Source organism: Rhamphochromis sp. 'chilingali' (genome assembly GCF_963969265.1).
Source record: "Rhamphochromis sp. 'chilingali' genome assembly, chromosome: 18".
Classification (NCBI taxonomy): domain Eukaryota; kingdom Metazoa; phylum Chordata; class Actinopteri; order Cichliformes; family Cichlidae; genus Rhamphochromis; species Rhamphochromis sp. 'chilingali'.
The window spans coordinates 17,730,920-17,749,092 of record NC_137945.1 but is presented as its reverse complement, the minus strand read 5'-3'; the positions used below and the strand labels follow the sequence as shown (position 1 = coordinate 17,749,092).

The following is an 18,173-nucleotide window of genomic DNA, read 5'->3' as shown; positions in this document are numbered from 1 at the left end:
AAACACTTCTTAATACACTAGCTACGATACAAATGCAAGCGCAGAAGTGGGTTTTATTTTTCTTCACCTACAGAAAACCACAGAGCGAAACTCTTATATCACAGCTATAGGGAATAGCAGTCCCTTTGAATATGATGGGTGCAGTGAAATGAGCATATGTCTGCTCCTGTCAGTATATTTGTGTGTGCCGCTGCGATACGGTATGAGAACGAACTCTGTTTGACCAGTTTAAGCCATTCAGAGCAGAGCTCAGGCTGACTTCAGGATGACTACTGCAGTGAAGCAGAGAAGCCATTAGTGGACTGCAGTGAATTGGCAGTAATGTATGGATAAAATGAGTGCGTCTGTGTGTATGTGTGTGTTTAAGTATTTGTGATAGGATACACTGTAGAGTTGCTTACCTAGCAGAATTGTATTTTCCTACGCTTTGATGGCTGGTATGCATTTGCCAATATGAGTTTATTTGCATATGTGCGTGTTGTTGTTTTTTTAAGAGGTAGAGACAGGATAAAGAGAGCCTGCCTGTGTGTGTATTACAGCTGGCTAGTCTTGGCTGCACTATGTGTGCTCAGAAAGCTAATCAGGTAATTGGTCAGGGGGACATTCCTGCTCTGCCCCAGTGTCTACAGCAGCTCTGACAGGAAACAGCATGTGAATGGATAAACAGGGCGCATGCTGAAATGTCTCTCTGTAAAGGCCTAACAACACAGGCAACTCACGCCACTGTTTGCAGGAGTAGCACCACATGAGAGAATAGCGCACCGAGAGTTTAGCAAAGCAGCGCTCCTCACCATAGTCTAACAGTTTAAAACCTCTAAAAGTGGCACAAGGCAAAAGTTGTAATTACTGCTTAGTAGTTCCTGTGGGTAATTTAACTAACTTACCAACAGGAGGTCTATTACTGAAGGTTGTAATTTGGAAGCAAATGATGAGAACTCTGTTAAGTGCCCCAAGTGTTCATTTCTTTTTGCAGGAAAGGGGTAAAGGGAAGACGGTTCTTAGTGGGATGTGCGTTCACAGGGATGCACAGACAAGAGAAGGAAGCGATGATGCAAAGAAAGAAAAGATCCCATAGCTTGCAGCTACATGTGCATTCTGCACACGTCTGTACTGTACAGCACTCTTGTGTCAACGTGTATTGATTGCACGCACTACAGAGTGTTCTGCTTCCAGCATGACACATGGCTGTTTAATGAGCTAAAGCACCTCTTCGTCCTTTACCATCTACAATGACAATTGTAATAAGGCAAAACCTCACACTGTAAGCAGCAGATCCCACTAAATCTGCACGGTGGATATGCAAGCATTTGCATTGCTCACGTATGCAGCGGAGCAAAGTAACCGTGTCTGACACTTTCACGTTCTATGGTAATGAGCTGCTTTAAATAACACCAGTCTTGTTTTGATAAGCACATGCTGTTAGACGGGTAATCACATTTCCTTCGACAGGAACCACAATAAGATGTAGACTCAAATTTGGGTCAACATTTTTCGGTGCAAGCTGACTTTAATACTATTTGGTTTGGACTTACTTGCACCAGCAGAACATCGTCCTTAACGTATGGTTTTATATGTGTGAGAGAGATTTAAAGAGTGCCCGAGAGTTTCGGTCTGTGAAGCGGTGATCTCCAAGCAGCCCAACAGGTGGCGGAAGCAACTGAGACAGTGGAGTCTCAGTTCGTATCTGTGCAGATGCGTCGTTTGGCGGGATATCTGCGTGCCCCAGGCAGTTTCGTTCGGTCACAGTAATTGACAAGCTGTCAGCCAGCCAAGAGACACCCATGTCCTTGGAAGCTCTCGAGGACTCTCTCCGGGGACAATAGCAGTCATGATACGCTCACTGATGCCTGATACCCCACAACTTAAACAAACTCCCTGAATTAAAAGTGGAAAGAAGTCGAAAATAAGAGAGGAGGGCAAAGAGAAAGTTCTGGAGGTCGTGCACGAGTAGCAGGCTGAGACAGTTTTGACGGTGGCATTGAAAGAGGACAGGAAGAGAGAACTCTACCAGGATGGTGGGTAAGGACAAATCTTCAAACTCTGGTGACACAGAGTATCCACGCGGTTCAAGTGTCGGTTGCAGTATAATAAATTTTGCCAGTCCCAAGGGGTTCATTTCCATTTGTTACCTTGGACACTTGGATAATGATTTCTCTTGTGCAAATCAAAGACGGAATCACAAAGAACACGGACAAGAATAAAAAAGGCTGAAGTAAAAAAAACAAAACACCAGATACCGACAGAGCCAACGCTGCTTCACAAGCTCTGTGATTTAAGCGACTTTGCCTAAGCTTTAGTTCTTTTTTGTCAACCTGTGAGCTGATGAATTTCCTCCTCAGCCATTGTAGACTCCTGGTGGACTATTTGAGCTATGGATTTATGGATGCAAGGAGACACTGAGCCTGCAGCACACAACACTTACTCTGCATGAGTCGGCTTTCTGTGATGTCTGTGTTCCAAAGAGGAAGTATATCTATTCACATATCTACTGAGACAAGCGCAGTGTGTCTGTATTGCAAGTATGAGGGTAGACATAAGAGGATTTCAGCAGTATAGAGCACATTTACACATTTTATTTCAGGCTTGCTTGAATAAAATCAGTGTCACCTTCAGCATGTTCCAGACTTGCAGAAACAGCTCCTCCAATACTCCCTGGAGGGCTTCCTGTCCCTGTCACCTATAGAAGAGGCCAATGGCTGCCAATGATTTACTTATTCTTTCTGTTAATAAAATATGTCAATGCAAAGTCATATCACAGGTGACTTAAGGTGACATGTGAGTGTCTTTATAGTTCAGAGCCAACGTAGGTGAAGACACGCAGAGGGAGAGCAAGAGATGTGCTGGTGGAAGACATCCAAACCCTGAATAAGCAGGAAGGCAAGAGCAGAAGAGATCATGTGGAAGAGGAGACTACAGGAGAGGCAATGTCACCTGGCCAGACTGGCACCAGCAGATAAAACTGCTCTCGTCTTCCTCGCTGATATGCACCCTTCACTTGCTTTGTCCTTGCGGAGTATTTGCTGATTATGTTTGACCGGTTTCACTGTAGGGCGCTGTTGGATTGACAAAATTTGCCAAAGCAATTTTCAATCAAACATCTTCCAGTATCACATCTTTCCCCTTTCCATTCGCATTTGTTTCTCCTGCAGTTTAATTTGTGCCATTTACTGTTCTCTGTCACTTCTGCACTTCTGCAACTAGGGAGAGCAATTATTATCACCCTCTATTTATTTCCGTATGGTTTCCGATACTGTTGGATTAATAACAATAAAATAAGCGTGTAAATGCTAATTTGCTTATCATCTTTTTGGTAATTATCTGTGGTGCTTGCTGTGTTCCACAGGAACAGATTTATTCACAACATTTATACGTGACTTAACCTTTTCAAAACCTACATGACGATCTTTCTGCTGCACAGCAATCAAGTAATTAAAATAGAAAACGAAACGCACAGAGGCCTTGCTATGACTATCACTGCATTCAATGTATTTTGTGTTCTATATGAGAAACACTTTTTCTTCACAAAGCTCTTCTTTGCAAACTTCTTGGGTATCTTTTGTATATCTTTTTAACTACACATCAACTTCACACAGTCACAAGACTACCTAGCATTTGAAAAATCAGAAAAACTGAATTTTATTTACTACGCTCACTGAACACTTTATTAGGGACACTTTGCCCCATATTGCCCACACTATTACACCACCATGTGCCTAAACTCGTAAGAAAAGCCAGGATGGACTCGTGCTTTGATTTTGGTTAGACAAGCTTCTATCAGCTGAATGCTGCAGCAGAATCTTCTATTGTTCAAAAGTTTTGGTGAGCTCTTGTGTCAGTTTTTCGACACAGTGTGGACCTCTGCTGCTGTAGCCCATCTGTTTCATTCAGAGATGGTCTTCTCTGTTGCTTTCCTATCACCTCGAACCAGTCTGGCCATTTTTGGCTGATCTCTGGCATCAACACGCCATTTTCACTCAAAGAACTGCTGTTCTTTAAGTATCGTCCCAATTTTGCCACTTTTTTATCGCCATCACTCAAGGATCTCATCCACGAGCCAGCTCTACGTCAACAGTGTGTAGATTATCCTCTTCAAAATAACATACTGTGTAGCACAATACAATTTGGGACAACTAATACTAGTTAGAGCTAAAGTTGGGAAGACACAGAATGAGCACTGTGGATTGTTTCCGCCATCATTTACATTAAAGCTGAGCTGGAAAGGTAATGGACAAACAGCCAAATGAACTTTGTCTTTGCAACCTTTAAAAACACACACATTATAGAAATACATACAGTATGAGCACTGATAGTGTCTGCACACTGTACACACATGGTCATTAGTCACCAGCTGAACAAACAGAGGGCAACTGTCAAGGCTCTTTGTATCACATGATCAGCTCTCCTACACCACCAGCATGACTATCAGCTTCACACATCAGTAAGCCCCCAGGATCAGCGGGCTGGAAATGGACGTGATATCTTTATTAGCATGCACCAGAGCCACTGTACTCTCTCTCTCTCCTGATTGTTTCCTGTCTTCTTACAAATACAAGGATACTCCTTCCCCCTGCCTAACACTGCACGCTTTAAGTCTTCCTCATTTTGGACTTCACTCATCGTGTCCCTGCTCGATCTTCCAGATACCACAGAAATGCTTTACCTTCCCTCTTTGTCCCCATCCTGCACTCCCTCAGGACCAACCTGGCCTTGGGCCGTGTGTTGAGCCGCCTGTCTCGTGGTAATAATAATGATAATAATAATAATAATAATGGATACTTTATTGATCCCCATGGGGAAATTACTTGTTTTTCTCTGCATTTGACCCATTCACTCAGTGAAGCAGTGGGCAGCCCACTAAGCAGGCGCCCGGGGAGCAGTGTGTAGGGACGGTACCTTGCTCAGGGGTACCTCAGGGTAGCCGTTAAGTGGATTCGAACCGCCGACCTTCCGATCATGGGGCGACCACTTTACCTACTGAGCTATCCCTGCCCCATAATTACTAATAAAGTTACACCCTTTGTAATTAATGATACATTTTTGTCGATGTTCTTGTTTATTCGACCTAGATGAAACAACACTGTAATGGATGAAGTAACATTTATGTTTTGTAGTACATTTTCAATATGTCACACTGGCCTATTTTACAAGTGCTCGTTAAATGGCCGTAACGCTGTTATCATTTGTGCTAGAGATGAAATGCAAACAGCTTTGGAAAGAATAGAAGAAATTTGCTGTAAAAAAAGTCAGCTCCACCTGGATTTTACCATGTGCTCGTCACATGATCTGACTCCTCGACAGTTTTAATCTAAGGAGAAAATTAAAATTGCCCCTGAAAGATGAGAATTATTTTGTAATTTTACAGCCAAAATTACAAAAAACATCCAGGTGACCTGTATGATACTTGGATGATAAAGGATTAAGGAGTCTAGTCAGATTCTCTGAGCACCGAAAGTCCTTTTGAATTTTTCTTCACAAATTTGCTTAACCCCATGACATTCTCGCTCAAAGTGATTAGAAAAGGAGGTAGGAGGTCATTTTTTGGATTATTTGACGGTACCCTCTCCCTCCTGTCTGCCACATCCTGATTAGTCTCCCCCCCGCCCCCCAAACACCTGTTCCCTATTTGCCAATTACTCACCCATCTCCCATCAGTGAGCTGCTCACTGCAGGATGTGCTGTTCCTGTATGTTCCCTGTCAGATCGTCTTACTTTCACCATGTCAAGATTTCCAGGCATTTCTTAGTTTTTCTTGTTTTCTAGTGTTCTTGTTATTTCTCATGTTTAGTCATTGATTTTCTTGTGTATGACCTTTTTGGGCTGTTTTATGGATTTGCCTTTTGCCTGCTCCCTACTTGGACTGTTTACTTTGCTGCCTTCCTTGTTCCTATGATCACTGCTTATTTTTGACTAAAAATATAGACTTTGGACATTTACTAAGCCTACCCTGTGTTCTCTGTTCAAGTCCTTTCCTCTCGTTGTTACATTGCAGAAAATACTGACCTTATTTCCTGTTGAAAGGGAAAAAATAAGTTGAAAGAAAAGAAATCAGACAGCAATCCAAGTTCAAAGAATATCAATTATATTAAATCCTGATCTGACTGACCTATGATACACATTCCTAAAAAATAAGACCAATGTTCTTCTGTGTTCTAATTTATAGTTAATTTAATGATTTTACAAAATATACTGTTAATGGCATTTTCTAATCATTTGAATGACTGCTCTGCAGTCTTACAAGAAACGGATGCAGGCAGAAACATGGATATCAGCATAGAGAGTGAAGGTGAGACAAAGGTTCTACCTCTGTAGGGCGGATGCTGTTTGGTTATGAAAAGTATGACATGGACCAGAAAACTGTACTTTGCAAATTATGACTTAGGTCAACTCAAATACCAAGTAGTCCCACATGCATTAAACTGTGACGCACTGTGTTTTCTGACACCTTTCTAACCAATTTGAGCTAAAGTAGTTCATCTGTTGCATTGAACTACTCGGCCTTAGCCTTTGGTCCCCACATGCATCAACGAGTCTTGGCCATCCATCACTGCTCCGTCCTTGGACCAGTTTAAGATACCGACCACCGGAGACCAGGAACACCCCACAAGAGCTGCAGTTTTGAAGATACCCTGATCCATTCATCTAGTCATTGCAATTTGGCCCTTGTCAAACAAATCTTTATGCTTGCCTATTTTTTTTTTTTTTTTTTTTTTGCTTTCAACACATTGACTTTGAGGATAAAGAGGTTTGGGTTACATCTCACAGTCCTAGTTCCATTGTAAAGTCAAATGCTCAAAGTAATTAAGATCAAGCAATGTAAATTAATATTGTAATTTATCAAATTTTATGTGACTTTTTTACTTTTTGACTGATGGCTCTCAATTAACATGAATCAATTCAATATTTTAGGTCTTTAACTATTAAGCATTTTATTAAGTCTTATTTCAGAGTATTTGTTTGTATTGTGTGAATATGCACTGTTTCATTGTTTCAGTGTCTTAAGTGGGCGCGACAGGACTCCAGGTTTGTAGTGGCTCAATTTTGGACAATAACATAAATAATATGCTCTAAAGTGTCCAGCACTTTAATTTACCTGCAATTAAGCAGAACATTTAACATGTTATAACAGCAATTATCTACCTGAGTTCTGCCATTTGGTTTTCCTATACAGTGTAGATAATCTTGAAATGGGAAGAAATCACAGTAAATGCAGGTCTGACACAGTGAACACATATTTATTAAGTTTAGGTGTATGTTTATGGCCAACAAGAAATATTAAAGTTTCACTGAGACAGAAAGATGAGGGATGTTGGTAATAATGTTGGTGAAAAATAAGCTGCAAAACACTCAATCACACAGAGTCCAGTAAATTATCTCCAAAGGAAGTGGATCAATAGGTCAGGTGGTGTGTGTCTGTGCATATACGTGTTTCCCAGCCCTACCTGACCTCTTAACAGCACTGCAGGGCTGGACTTCTTAAACCCTGGACGCAGCACATTAGCAGAACTACACAGCTGAGCAAGTTGGAGTGGAACTTTTCTACGTGAACGGATAAACAGTTCACTCAGAGAAATCTTGAGGGAGAAGCAAAGTCATTTAACTTCACTCGAAGCAGAAACACCAATAAGTAGAAACTGAGCAGCCTACTCGTTTAAATTCCTGCACCTTGACTCAAAGCATTGGCTCAAACAAAGTGCAAATTCAGTACAGGTGTTCTTTTTTCCCCAGTCATCGATTTCAAATCTGTCATTCTCACTGTGTAGAACTAATTGAACCTGATCTTCTTTTTTTAAGGCATATGAATGATGAAAGCAATACATACACAAACTTCAAAGAAATTATATGCATTCGTGTTGCGCCGATATTTTAGAAGCAACAGTATTTTCCATTTGCAAGTTTCTAAACACTGTTGTGAACAATCCAGACCTGTTCTATTTAATTAAATATGTATGTAAATCACACTAAATACAGTCTACATCATTAGTGAACTTCATTAATATCGCCGAGCAATCACAGCAGCCTCTAAACTATAACAAATACTCAATTCATGTCAAACCTGTATTCAAGCTATTAAAGTCACAAAGGAGAAAAAGTCAGACCCCAATTGCTTCACAGAGCAGGGCTGTATTTCAACATCTGACTGTTACACCAGTTTCCAGTTCAATGCTGTGACATTTTTTTGATCCAGGCAACATTTACATGATCCATCAGTTCACAGTTCCAACAGAACCATTATATCGGCTAAGACATGATTGACAGATCACAGCGGGGAGGAATATGAGAGCGGGTTTTTTTACACCGTCTGCTGATAAAGGCAAAGAATGCACCATTTTACACCAACTGTGTTACACGAGTTTAAATGTCAGAAGCTTGCAGGTAGATCCTGCAGATCCTCCTTCGATAAAGCAAAGATTAAAGAATTAGACCCATTATTTCATTCAATTAATGAGCCCTGTGTGTTGACAAATGTCAGGAAAGGGGGGCTTTTATAGTTTTAAAAAGTGGCATTTACAATGGAGTATCATACCGAGTATAACAACGAAACCTGAGCATGTGACCTTCAGCTTGCTTTAATGCCTAACACTGACTGGGATTTGTCACATTGCAGTGAAACTGCTAAGGCATTGGAAAAGGGCAGGTGTTTGAAAAGAATATCAATTTACCAAAACACTTTACAATACGTTAGAGAGCAATTACTTCAGTTATTATGAGAGGCTGCTTCACTGTTTTGGAAGAATATTATGTCTGTGTTGACTCAGCTTGCTATCTCTGCAAAGCAACTATTTCATTAGTGGGGTGGGGTGGGAGATCGATTCTCTGGCAAATCATAAGCTGTGTCTCATCAGGGCGAGTAAATGAACCCTCACTTCTACTCACACTGTTTAAGACTGCAGCTGGGTATGAGGAAGGAGTGATGGCGCTTTGCCTTAGGAGGAAAAAAATTAAGCTGAAGTTGGATTTTTATGCAACATGAAAGCCAAGGGTAGATTGGTACAGATCGGAGAGTTCAAGGAGGGAGGGAGGACTTAAACATACATAGCCAATATTGTAAGAGGACTCTTAATGGAGACAAAGGACGTCTTTTATTTCCATAACAAACTTGTACACTTGCGTTCGGAAAGGCTCTTCAATAAATATATTTAGGAGATCCTTCAGCAAACAAAGGGCGGCCTTTACTATGAAGAGTTATGTAAAAGCTGAAGGAGACAATCCATTTATATTTTCTGTACGAATTAGATCGTTCGCTAAAGAACGTCTCTACAGAGTACTACCGCTACACACAATTTCTGCACTAATGAGCTAAAAGACTCCTGGGAATACAAGTGTTTAAGTTCAATCATCATTAATTTAGTGGTGTTGTGACGGTTATGCTGCGTTTGGACTTTTTTTGTGTGGATGTGTGATCCACTTTCCACTGTTTGTGTATCTGAGAACAGTGTTGAAGTTTAGCTAGCAACGAGCCACCACAACAGAGATTAATTACCTGTGGCTAGTATTCAAGTATTCATCAGTGTTCCTGTGACAGTGCAGTGAAATGAATACCATGTTTTTAAGCTTGCTATCTTGTCATAATCAAGGGCCCGAGTGCAGAAGACTGCAGTTCCTTTAGTGGCCCTTTGAGGCTGGTTCCACAAGCAAGTCAGCCACGTTAAACCTCACCGAGGAAAGAAACCACTTTAAAGCCCGCTACAATTTTTTGCTACTTCTCATCAACTCAAAGAACTAGATCTCTCAGTCGTGTTTGTGGTGTCGGTGCCTTTTCAAAGTACATTATCTCTCCAAACTGTCCCATTCTGTTGCTTGATCACTAAGCCTGCTAGCATTTTATGTCATTAGGAGATGTCTGTTTATGTGCGCTGCACCCATAGAATTCCTCTTGCTTTGCTAATGTAGCCTGACAGCTCATACTGATAACTGTCCCCTTCACCTTCAAAACAGGGTCCCACAAACCAACAGGTGATATCACAGTGGTTACATCCAAATGGGCATAGTTCAAAAACAATAAAAACTAACCTCATAGCCAGCAACATGTAGCTTGAGAACCTGGTTAGTGGTTTTACACTCAATGCCCACTTTGTTAGTCACGCCTGTTAAACTTCTTATTAACGCTTTAATTGGCCAATCACACGTCACCAACTAAGTGCATTTAATCATGTAGACATGGCTGAGACGACCTGCTGAAGTTCAAACTGAGCATCAGAATGGGGAAGAAAAGTGATTTGAATGTGACATGTTTATTGGTGCCAGACATAGTGGTCTACTTCAGAAACTCTGGATCTACTGTACAACATATTGAACCTTGTGGCAGATGGGTTACAGCAGCAGAAGACCACACCACGCAACACTCCTGTCAGCTGAAAATAGCAAACTGAGGTCGCTATTTGAAAGGATGAAGCCATCCTGCCTTGTTTCAAAGGCATAGACCGGTGTAATGGTGTAGGGGATATTTTGTTGACACACTTTGTACCAATTGAGCATCATTTAAACACCACAGCCTACATGAGGATGGTTAGTGAGCATGTCCATCCCTTCATAACTACAGTGTACCCATCTTAAATAATAATAGTGTCCAATGACTGTAGCTCTATGACACTTTAATATATTTTTGTACAAAACTATTTATGGAGATTAAAAAAGAAAGAGTAAAATGGCCTCTATTATATAGTGTGGTGGTGTAATATCTTTCACAGTAAGAGTGCTGCAGATTATAGAATGCATATTATAAAAGCAGCACTTTGATGTAGGCAATTCTAACTGGCAGCACATTATTGTAATTTAACAGGGCAAGTTTTAAAGTGTTTGTGATCACGATGGCTTCTTGTTTATAATGAATCTCTGTAATACAAGACCATTATACTGTAATAGTATCACTACATTTTGTTTTTGTAGTTCACTTTGCCATAACTGTCCACACTGTGCTCTTGTAGTACCTTAATTACAAGTACATTTATAAATTCATTTTACCTGTAGGTGTTGTATTGTTTGGATATCAAGCTTCCAGCGAGCCCCTTTTTTGGTCTGAGCAGCACAGAACAGCTGTATCATTCCTTCACCTGTATCAATGTTCTACATCTGATCCAAAAAAAAAGAAAAAAAAAAGAAAAAGAAAAGAAATTACAGCGAGAATTCAAACCTCTCTTCAGGACTTGTCCAATAAAATAAAAAAAAGAACTTGTTTCTTCACAACTGAAAGCACACGGATGGATTTTCTTTAGGACAACAATGAAATGGTCAAGGGTTTTCAAGCACAGCAGCAGGGTAGCAGCTACATCATTTTTCTCATGAGGAGAGCGACAGAGCCAGGAGAGTTTTCAATATCCTCCTCTTACTACACCTCTTTCTCCCTCCTGGCAGTTTCCCCAGCAAATCTACACGACACAATGCAGCCTCACAACACGCCATTCGCAGCCTATTTGCTGTGAACACCTCGCCAACAATCCCCGTCTCTGTAACTCAGAATAACAAGTCTGTTTGATAACTTTGGGAGACAACTCTGGATGTGAATGGCTCACTATAAAGTCTCGTCACAGATGTTTGCAACAAATGCATTTTTGATCAGCGCGCCGAGCACTTCCTTGGCTTTAATCGCCTTCAATCGTCACATGAAGGAAACACAATTTAATTGAGCACGGAGCAAGGAATGAAAAAGAAATCACAGACAGGCGGCAGGGACGGGTGGGGAGGGGGGGACAGGTGGAAGAGGAATATGGAGGGAGCAAAGACAAACAATCAGAGATTACAGAGGCCTTTCAACTGAGCGGTTTTGAGCCTGGTAGGAAGATTTTCTCTCTTCTACGCTGGTGAAATGCATGTTAGGCTTGATTCACTGTCCACGGTGCTGAAACAAGCCACAGCAGCTCCTGTAATCCATGCACTTCAAGCTCTGTGCGTTTGCCGCTTCCACACATGCAGCTGGGGAAAAGTGAAGCGTCAGCACATTTGTGAAGCACACGTATAGTCAGTTCACGTATACAGCCATCCCTCTGTATCCTTGCCTTCTTCTCATGGTGATAAGTGATTCTTGAAATCAGACTTCTGCACCTCAGAGAAAAGCTACTTCTAATAAATCTGATTATGTCTCACACCCGTGCAGACCTGCTTTCAGCAATTAATCCAGGAGCAAACAAGGGATGAAGTCATGCTTTTCCTAACCCCCTGGGTTTCTTACTGTAGCTCTAACCCCCGATGAAGAACACACAGACGGTTTCAGTGACAAACACACAGCGAGGGTGGCTGTGTCCTCTGTAGCACAACGTATAGTAAAAGCTAAGCCTACTGTGTCCAGTCTGAATTACAACTGGCTTCCCCCAACTTCACCAAACTGTAAAAGGCACAGAGAGGATGCTACATCCCAGTCTTCTTAAATGCAAATCACCAGCAGAAGGATGTAAGCTTGGAGATGTGAGGGCAGACAGAGCAGCCGATATTGCTTTATAGGGTTTGCAGTGTCGTTTAAAGGGAAGCGCAGGGGGAAGACATCGGCTGTAGAAGTGCAAGAAAATAAATGTTTTTATTTGAAACCAGCCCTTCTGATTTAAACTATACGACGCATAAGTAATAATGCAGTAATAAGACAGTGACAGTTCACGCAAACGCGCGCTCGCCATTTGGCACAAACTATAAATTAAAGCGAATAACGCAGTCCGGTGCACAGCAGTGGTGGTCCTTTAAACCGGCTGCCAATAACTTCGGAGTTGGATGCACATTCGTACACTCACCTCAAACAAGGGTCCGATTTTATTCTTCTCCAGATACGACTGAATTCTTGACTGTTGAAGAGACGCCATGGAGAAACTGTTGTGTTGAGCTTTTAGCGGGATGAAATCATGAGGTGAGCCGCTGTCATTCGTCCTTCAGGAGACGTCTCGGCGAATTGAAATGTAGAAAATGTGCACCGAGCCACGTTAAGTTCAGGCAGGTTTGCGTCAAGTGCGGAGCGGGTGACTCTGAGTCCGGCTCATCCTGGAGGAGAGTCAGCCCGGGACCTTCCCCAGCTTGTCGCCTTACTGACTCTGTGGCTGTAGCTTCCCCGCATGAGCCAATGCCACAGCGGCTCTGTGACAGGGATTACAAATCTTCCGCTTACTGGCTGCCAGTTTTAACCGCGCCACGGCCACTCCCACTTATACACCGGGCACTGCCTAGCACTATCTTTAACGAGACTGTGGTGTGTGCGTGCGCGCGCTTCAGCATGATAATTGGGCAACAAAGTCGTGCACTGACCAGTTACTGCGCATTCTGCTAATTACCACAAGGAAACAAGCGCACTTCTCTCCTCGTAGCTTTAATTAGACCACATTACCTGCACACTGATAAGTAAAACTGCATGCACACCTAAATAAAGAGTTGTGGAAAGGCGGGTACCTTCTACACCAACCACAACCAACATGGCCGGTGGAAAAATGGTCATTTTCAGGAGTAAATCAACTACAGAAGTGTCCCCTGTAATCAGCTTTAATGTACATTTTACAAACTGTATACATGGCAGGATTATTATTATTATTTTGTAGGATTTTGAAGGGAATATGCAGAAAAACCCCAATCATCTTCATTTTTACATTGATCATACAGAGGCATACGGTCTATGTAGGAAACATCACCCTTTGCATAGTAGCAAGCTAGTCATCCACTCTACAATGATAGCATGTTTTAATCCTGAGTATTGTCAATATATATATAAAAATATAGGAACACAGAATATAGCTCCTAACTGTATGCTGTTTTATGTTAATACTGATAAAAATCACTGAAAAATCTTCATGTGCATGCCTAACAATCTGAACCCAGTGAGACAGTATGACTCTATCAATACTTTCCCCCCTTGTTTTTCTTTCTTTTTGCTAAATGCTGTGCATATTAACAAGTGAATAAACATCTTTTCAAGAAACACACACACACACAGTCATATGATTAAACAGCACGGAACTGACAAAGCACTGAAGTCAGAGCTGAACAGAAGCTGACAAATTACTGGCTAATTTGAACAAATACTGTGCCAAATTACATCCAGTATCCTTCTAATCGTTTATTTCATATGCAAATAAAGCTAATACCATGAAATGCAAATGTCCCTCATAAAAACAAGAAGAATAACATGCAGACACTTAACTGATGGGATTAATTTTGTTCATTCATTAAGCTAATTTCGCTCTGACACATTGTCTTGTCAGATGCATCACAGAATAAAAAGAAAATCAACAATATGTATCAAATACAACAGTGAAAAATGTAAAGTATTAAAACACAATCTAAGGTTTAGAAATTCTATTTACACTTTAGGCAGCTACTCTGGACATGTAAAATGAACCCAATAACTCTCTTTAATTAGATTAAGCTATTGGTGGAGGGAAAGCGTTGCTGACTCAAAAGATCCTCAAGACCTCTTCCTGGATGGGATGCATTATGGATCACCATCTGGGGGTGGAGGCTGGCACAGCTTGTACAACCTGATCAGAGAAACACATATGCAACATGACGCTTAATTACATTCAACCAAAGCGATGATTCTTCAGGCTTCAGGTCTTTGTTTGGAGTTACCGGATATGAGGATGCGTACTGGAAGCATGCAGTAATAGCTCTGTATTACCAAGTAAAACAATATTAAATATGCAAAGAGAGTAAAAAACAAGCAAACAACTTGTACGTACTAAAACTATGCACAGTATCTTTGTTACACTTGATAAGTCTGCCCTCTATACATCGTAATGTATAATATAAAGTGCTCATGTATAAGTCCATGAGCTGTTAAATCCGTATTCATTTGTTAAATTATTAAATGTAAAAAGTGTCCTAATAGTTTCCATACTTCTCCCAGTCAAAGCATGGTTTCTTCTGCCACCTTGGTGAACAGAAACATTGCTGAAGCAACACTTTGATTTGCTCTTGTCCGTGATAGGTCACTTGTAATCCAAGATCAAACTCGAGCAGCATGAGATATGATGAATTTGTTGGAGTGGACCCCTCTATTCTAAATGGTGGTATCAAGAAAACTCTCTTTGCCAACTGAGAATATGAGAAGCATTTGCGCTCATCTCTTCTCCGGGTTCTTTTTTATTTATTTATTTTATAACAAATGCATTAATATTTTACACTTCACATCCGCATCTCCTGAAAGATCATTTCTGCACAGTGGAAAAACGCGGTCTCGTTATATTTTCCACAACATCACGTGAATTTCTCGCAACTTGAGCGTTAACAACACGTAACTACGGGGCAAAATGTAAGAGACCCTTCCATCTACAGATCAGCAGGAATGAGAGTCCATCTTGTAAAGACCCTCAGAGGATACATACATATCCCACAGTTGTGGCAGCTACTTATGCTGCAACACATATGACATAAGCCTGCAGGGAGTGCAGTAATTTTGCTGCATGACCACAATGTCTCAGTGTCTCAACACTAATCATCCGGCCACTAAATTTTATTTGTCAATTTCACTAAAAGGTTCAAAAGGGCTGCCTCTCACACAAAACCTATATGCCATAGCCAAATGGCTAGAGCAGTCTTTGCCCTCCTGTTAAAGCTACTGAGCAACAGGAATCTTTCTGCTAATATCCCTAAAATGACCATTTGGTTCCAGACCTGTTGAAAAAGCACAGGCAGAGATCTATAGCACTACAGTACATGTCCTTCTGCTTAATTCTTCTCAGCTACTCAGATGGACATTATGGAGGCACTTTTTCATGCTGAACAACATCTTGCTGGGTCTTGCTGTTTAATTCTCTCTTCCAAAAGCACTCCAAAAAGCATCTTTTTTGGCCAATGTTATGTGCATAAATAAATAGTTTATTTTCTTACATAGCTTCCATGTCAGTTTCCTCATTAAATTATTTGATTTAATCATAGACTGTATATAAAAGACATACATAATTTTTTGGTGTAAAATGTGAAGCCAATGAGGAAGTGGCTTGACGCTTGATTTACATTTTTTTTTCACCATTTTTTACAAAAAAGATAACATATGAATAACAGAGGCTCCTTTGCTATGCAGTCTAGTTAGTTAGCAGTAGCTAATCAGCTCTACTCTGTGCTCCAAATATAGTCATGTCTGGTTAATAAATACAGGAAACCCAGAGCTTCAAACTAATGGTCAACATCCTGTGGTTAAATTCATTTTTTATGCCGTCCATGAAAAGAAGTGCGAAGAAAGATCCATAACATGAAGTTTGGAAAAATCCTAAAAAGAGTGGCCTCAAAAACAAGAAAAGCTAATGACCTTTAACTAATGTTGCCAAATGTAAAACGAGTGGTGCCTGTAGCTTTACCTTGGGACGGACGACGGCGTGCGATCCCTCACTCCCAGGTTCTTGGCAGAATTTTGAACTCTTGCCCCCTAAAAGACAAAAAAAAAAAAAAAATAATAATAATAATAATAATAATAATAATTGAGGACAAGGACATAAATCCAAAAGCAACAGCCACAAACAGAAGCTGAATGAAACACCACAGAGAGAAGAGCTTAAACAAAGCTTAGACAATAAGCCGAAGAACATTTCTGCCCTCTGGGGGTTGAAGTTCTTTTTCCTAAAGCTACAAAATATATGGTTTGTCAGCTCTTAGTCATAATAAATGCTGAGCAATATCATTCAAACCGTCTACAATCTGACATCTCATGTGCTGTTCTTCCAATAATAGCTTATTGATGTTTATTTAATCAGGAGCACTGTGAAGTTTTGAGTCAGTGTTGACTTTAGTGGAATAGCTCTTCATGGATCTCTGGTTTCCCCTTCTCATCTTTGAAAAGATTTATTTATGGTCATAAATTCAAAAACACAAGAAGCTCATATTTCATCTCTCCAGTGAGTTTTTAATTAACAACATGAGGATCTCCAGCCTTGAATGACTTTCAGCTGTCTGCAGGGGAGAAATTACAGGTTCTTTTCTAAATATTGTATGTTATGAAGCATATGAGGTGCATGTATAGAGTCTAAATTTAAGCTGCTGCTGCCAGTGTGTAGCTCTTCTTTGTTTCTGTGTAGGCAAAGGAACAATGCGGATTAGTCTTTGTAAGGAATTGTAAACCAGTAGTAAGGAATCTGGAAGATGAATAGGGTGTCTGCCTGTGTGTGTTACAGAGTTTGATTATGCCCAGTCAGGAGTATGTCTGCTCTTTGCTAATGTTCCTTTAGTCTGCTGGCTGTGTGCAGAGTCGGCAGATAAATGACTGTAGGGGGGCAGGAAGCAACTTAGGCTTTCAATTTAGAGGCACGAACACCTGCGCTCACAAACACACCGTCTCTACATCTGCGCTGCATGCAAGTAAGCAAAAAAACCACATAATCAAATCTTTTTTTCTTTTTTTTTTAAAGAGGTCATCAGCGGATCTGCATCTGCTCTTTGAGCAGAGAGAGAGCAAGCGGCCAAAAGTGCATTAGCCGACCTCTCAGTTACAACTCTGCCGTGCCCCATCTTACCGTCTGTTTCGAGTTACAGCCAGATAACAGGATAGCATCAGCAATTACTCGATGCCTATCACGGCCATCCATTCTGATGCCTCCAGACAGAGATGAACCCTAATGTCCCTGAAGGACACAGCATACAGAGACGACACCAAAACTATATTAAAAGCAAATTAAATAAGTGGAATTTTGTTTACACGACTCTGAAATTATCCGAGGACTTTTACAGACCAACATAATGAATGTATACTCTCAAAGGATGGTTCTGGAGACGATAAAAACAAAGCGAAGAGAACTTTAAACCACAAATCTGTGAAACTTTCAGAATCTTATTAGGTTCCAACAGGATATTACACTTCTTGTTTTTACCTACTTCACAAGTAAGTAAAAAGAACAGGCATCTACATCCACAGCATCTACTCTCTCCATCCACTTTATTAGGTACACCTATTCAACTGTTCGTTAAACACACAATCTAAATTCCAATCATGGCAATAGGCTATCAAAACCAATATGTTGGTAACAATAGGTTTATCCTGTCCTATCTATTGCTAAAGCCCCACAAACACTTAGTAAATGTTAAAGTTTAGGCTTTCTGGAATATCTTCTTCACATCATTTATTATCACATTTTCTAATAAATAATCTTCAATTTTACACCAATCTATACTACAGTTATTAAGATATTGTAGTCTGGGCCACAGCGGTGGAAAAGCAGGCAGATTCTGCCATCAATAAAGCAGCCAGCATGTAATTATCACAGGCTCAAATACATATA

General features: G+C 40.7%; 2 protein-coding genes across 3 annotated transcripts in view; both read right to left on the bottom strand.

Moving 5' to 3' along the window:
• Positions 1-13,009, bottom strand: part of cUnh8orf34 (chromosome Un C8orf34 homolog) — a 120,408-nt gene extending 107,399 nt beyond the window's left edge. Inside the window, exon 1 of the mRNA XM_080864641.1 lies at positions 12,717-13,009. Coding sequence (XP_080720767.1) covers positions 12,717-12,785 — 69 coding nt within the window. The 5' untranslated portion in view covers positions 12,786-13,009. The remainder of the gene's footprint in view (positions 1-12,716) is intronic.
• A 1,126-nt stretch (positions 13,010-14,135) lies between these two features.
• The window catches only part of prex2 (phosphatidylinositol-3,4,5-trisphosphate-dependent Rac exchange factor 2), a 93,687-nt gene continuing 89,649 nt past the window's right edge, over positions 14,136-18,173 (bottom strand). For both annotated transcript variants that reach the window (XM_080864973.1, XM_080864974.1), the window contains exons 40-41: positions 16,263-16,330; positions 14,136-14,444 (exon numbers count right to left, since the gene is read on the bottom strand). In XM_080864973.1, the coding sequence (XP_080721099.1) occupies positions 14,399-14,444; positions 16,263-16,330 (114 nt within the window). In that variant the 3' untranslated portion in view covers positions 14,136-14,398. The remainder of the gene's footprint in view (positions 14,445-16,262; positions 16,331-18,173) is intronic.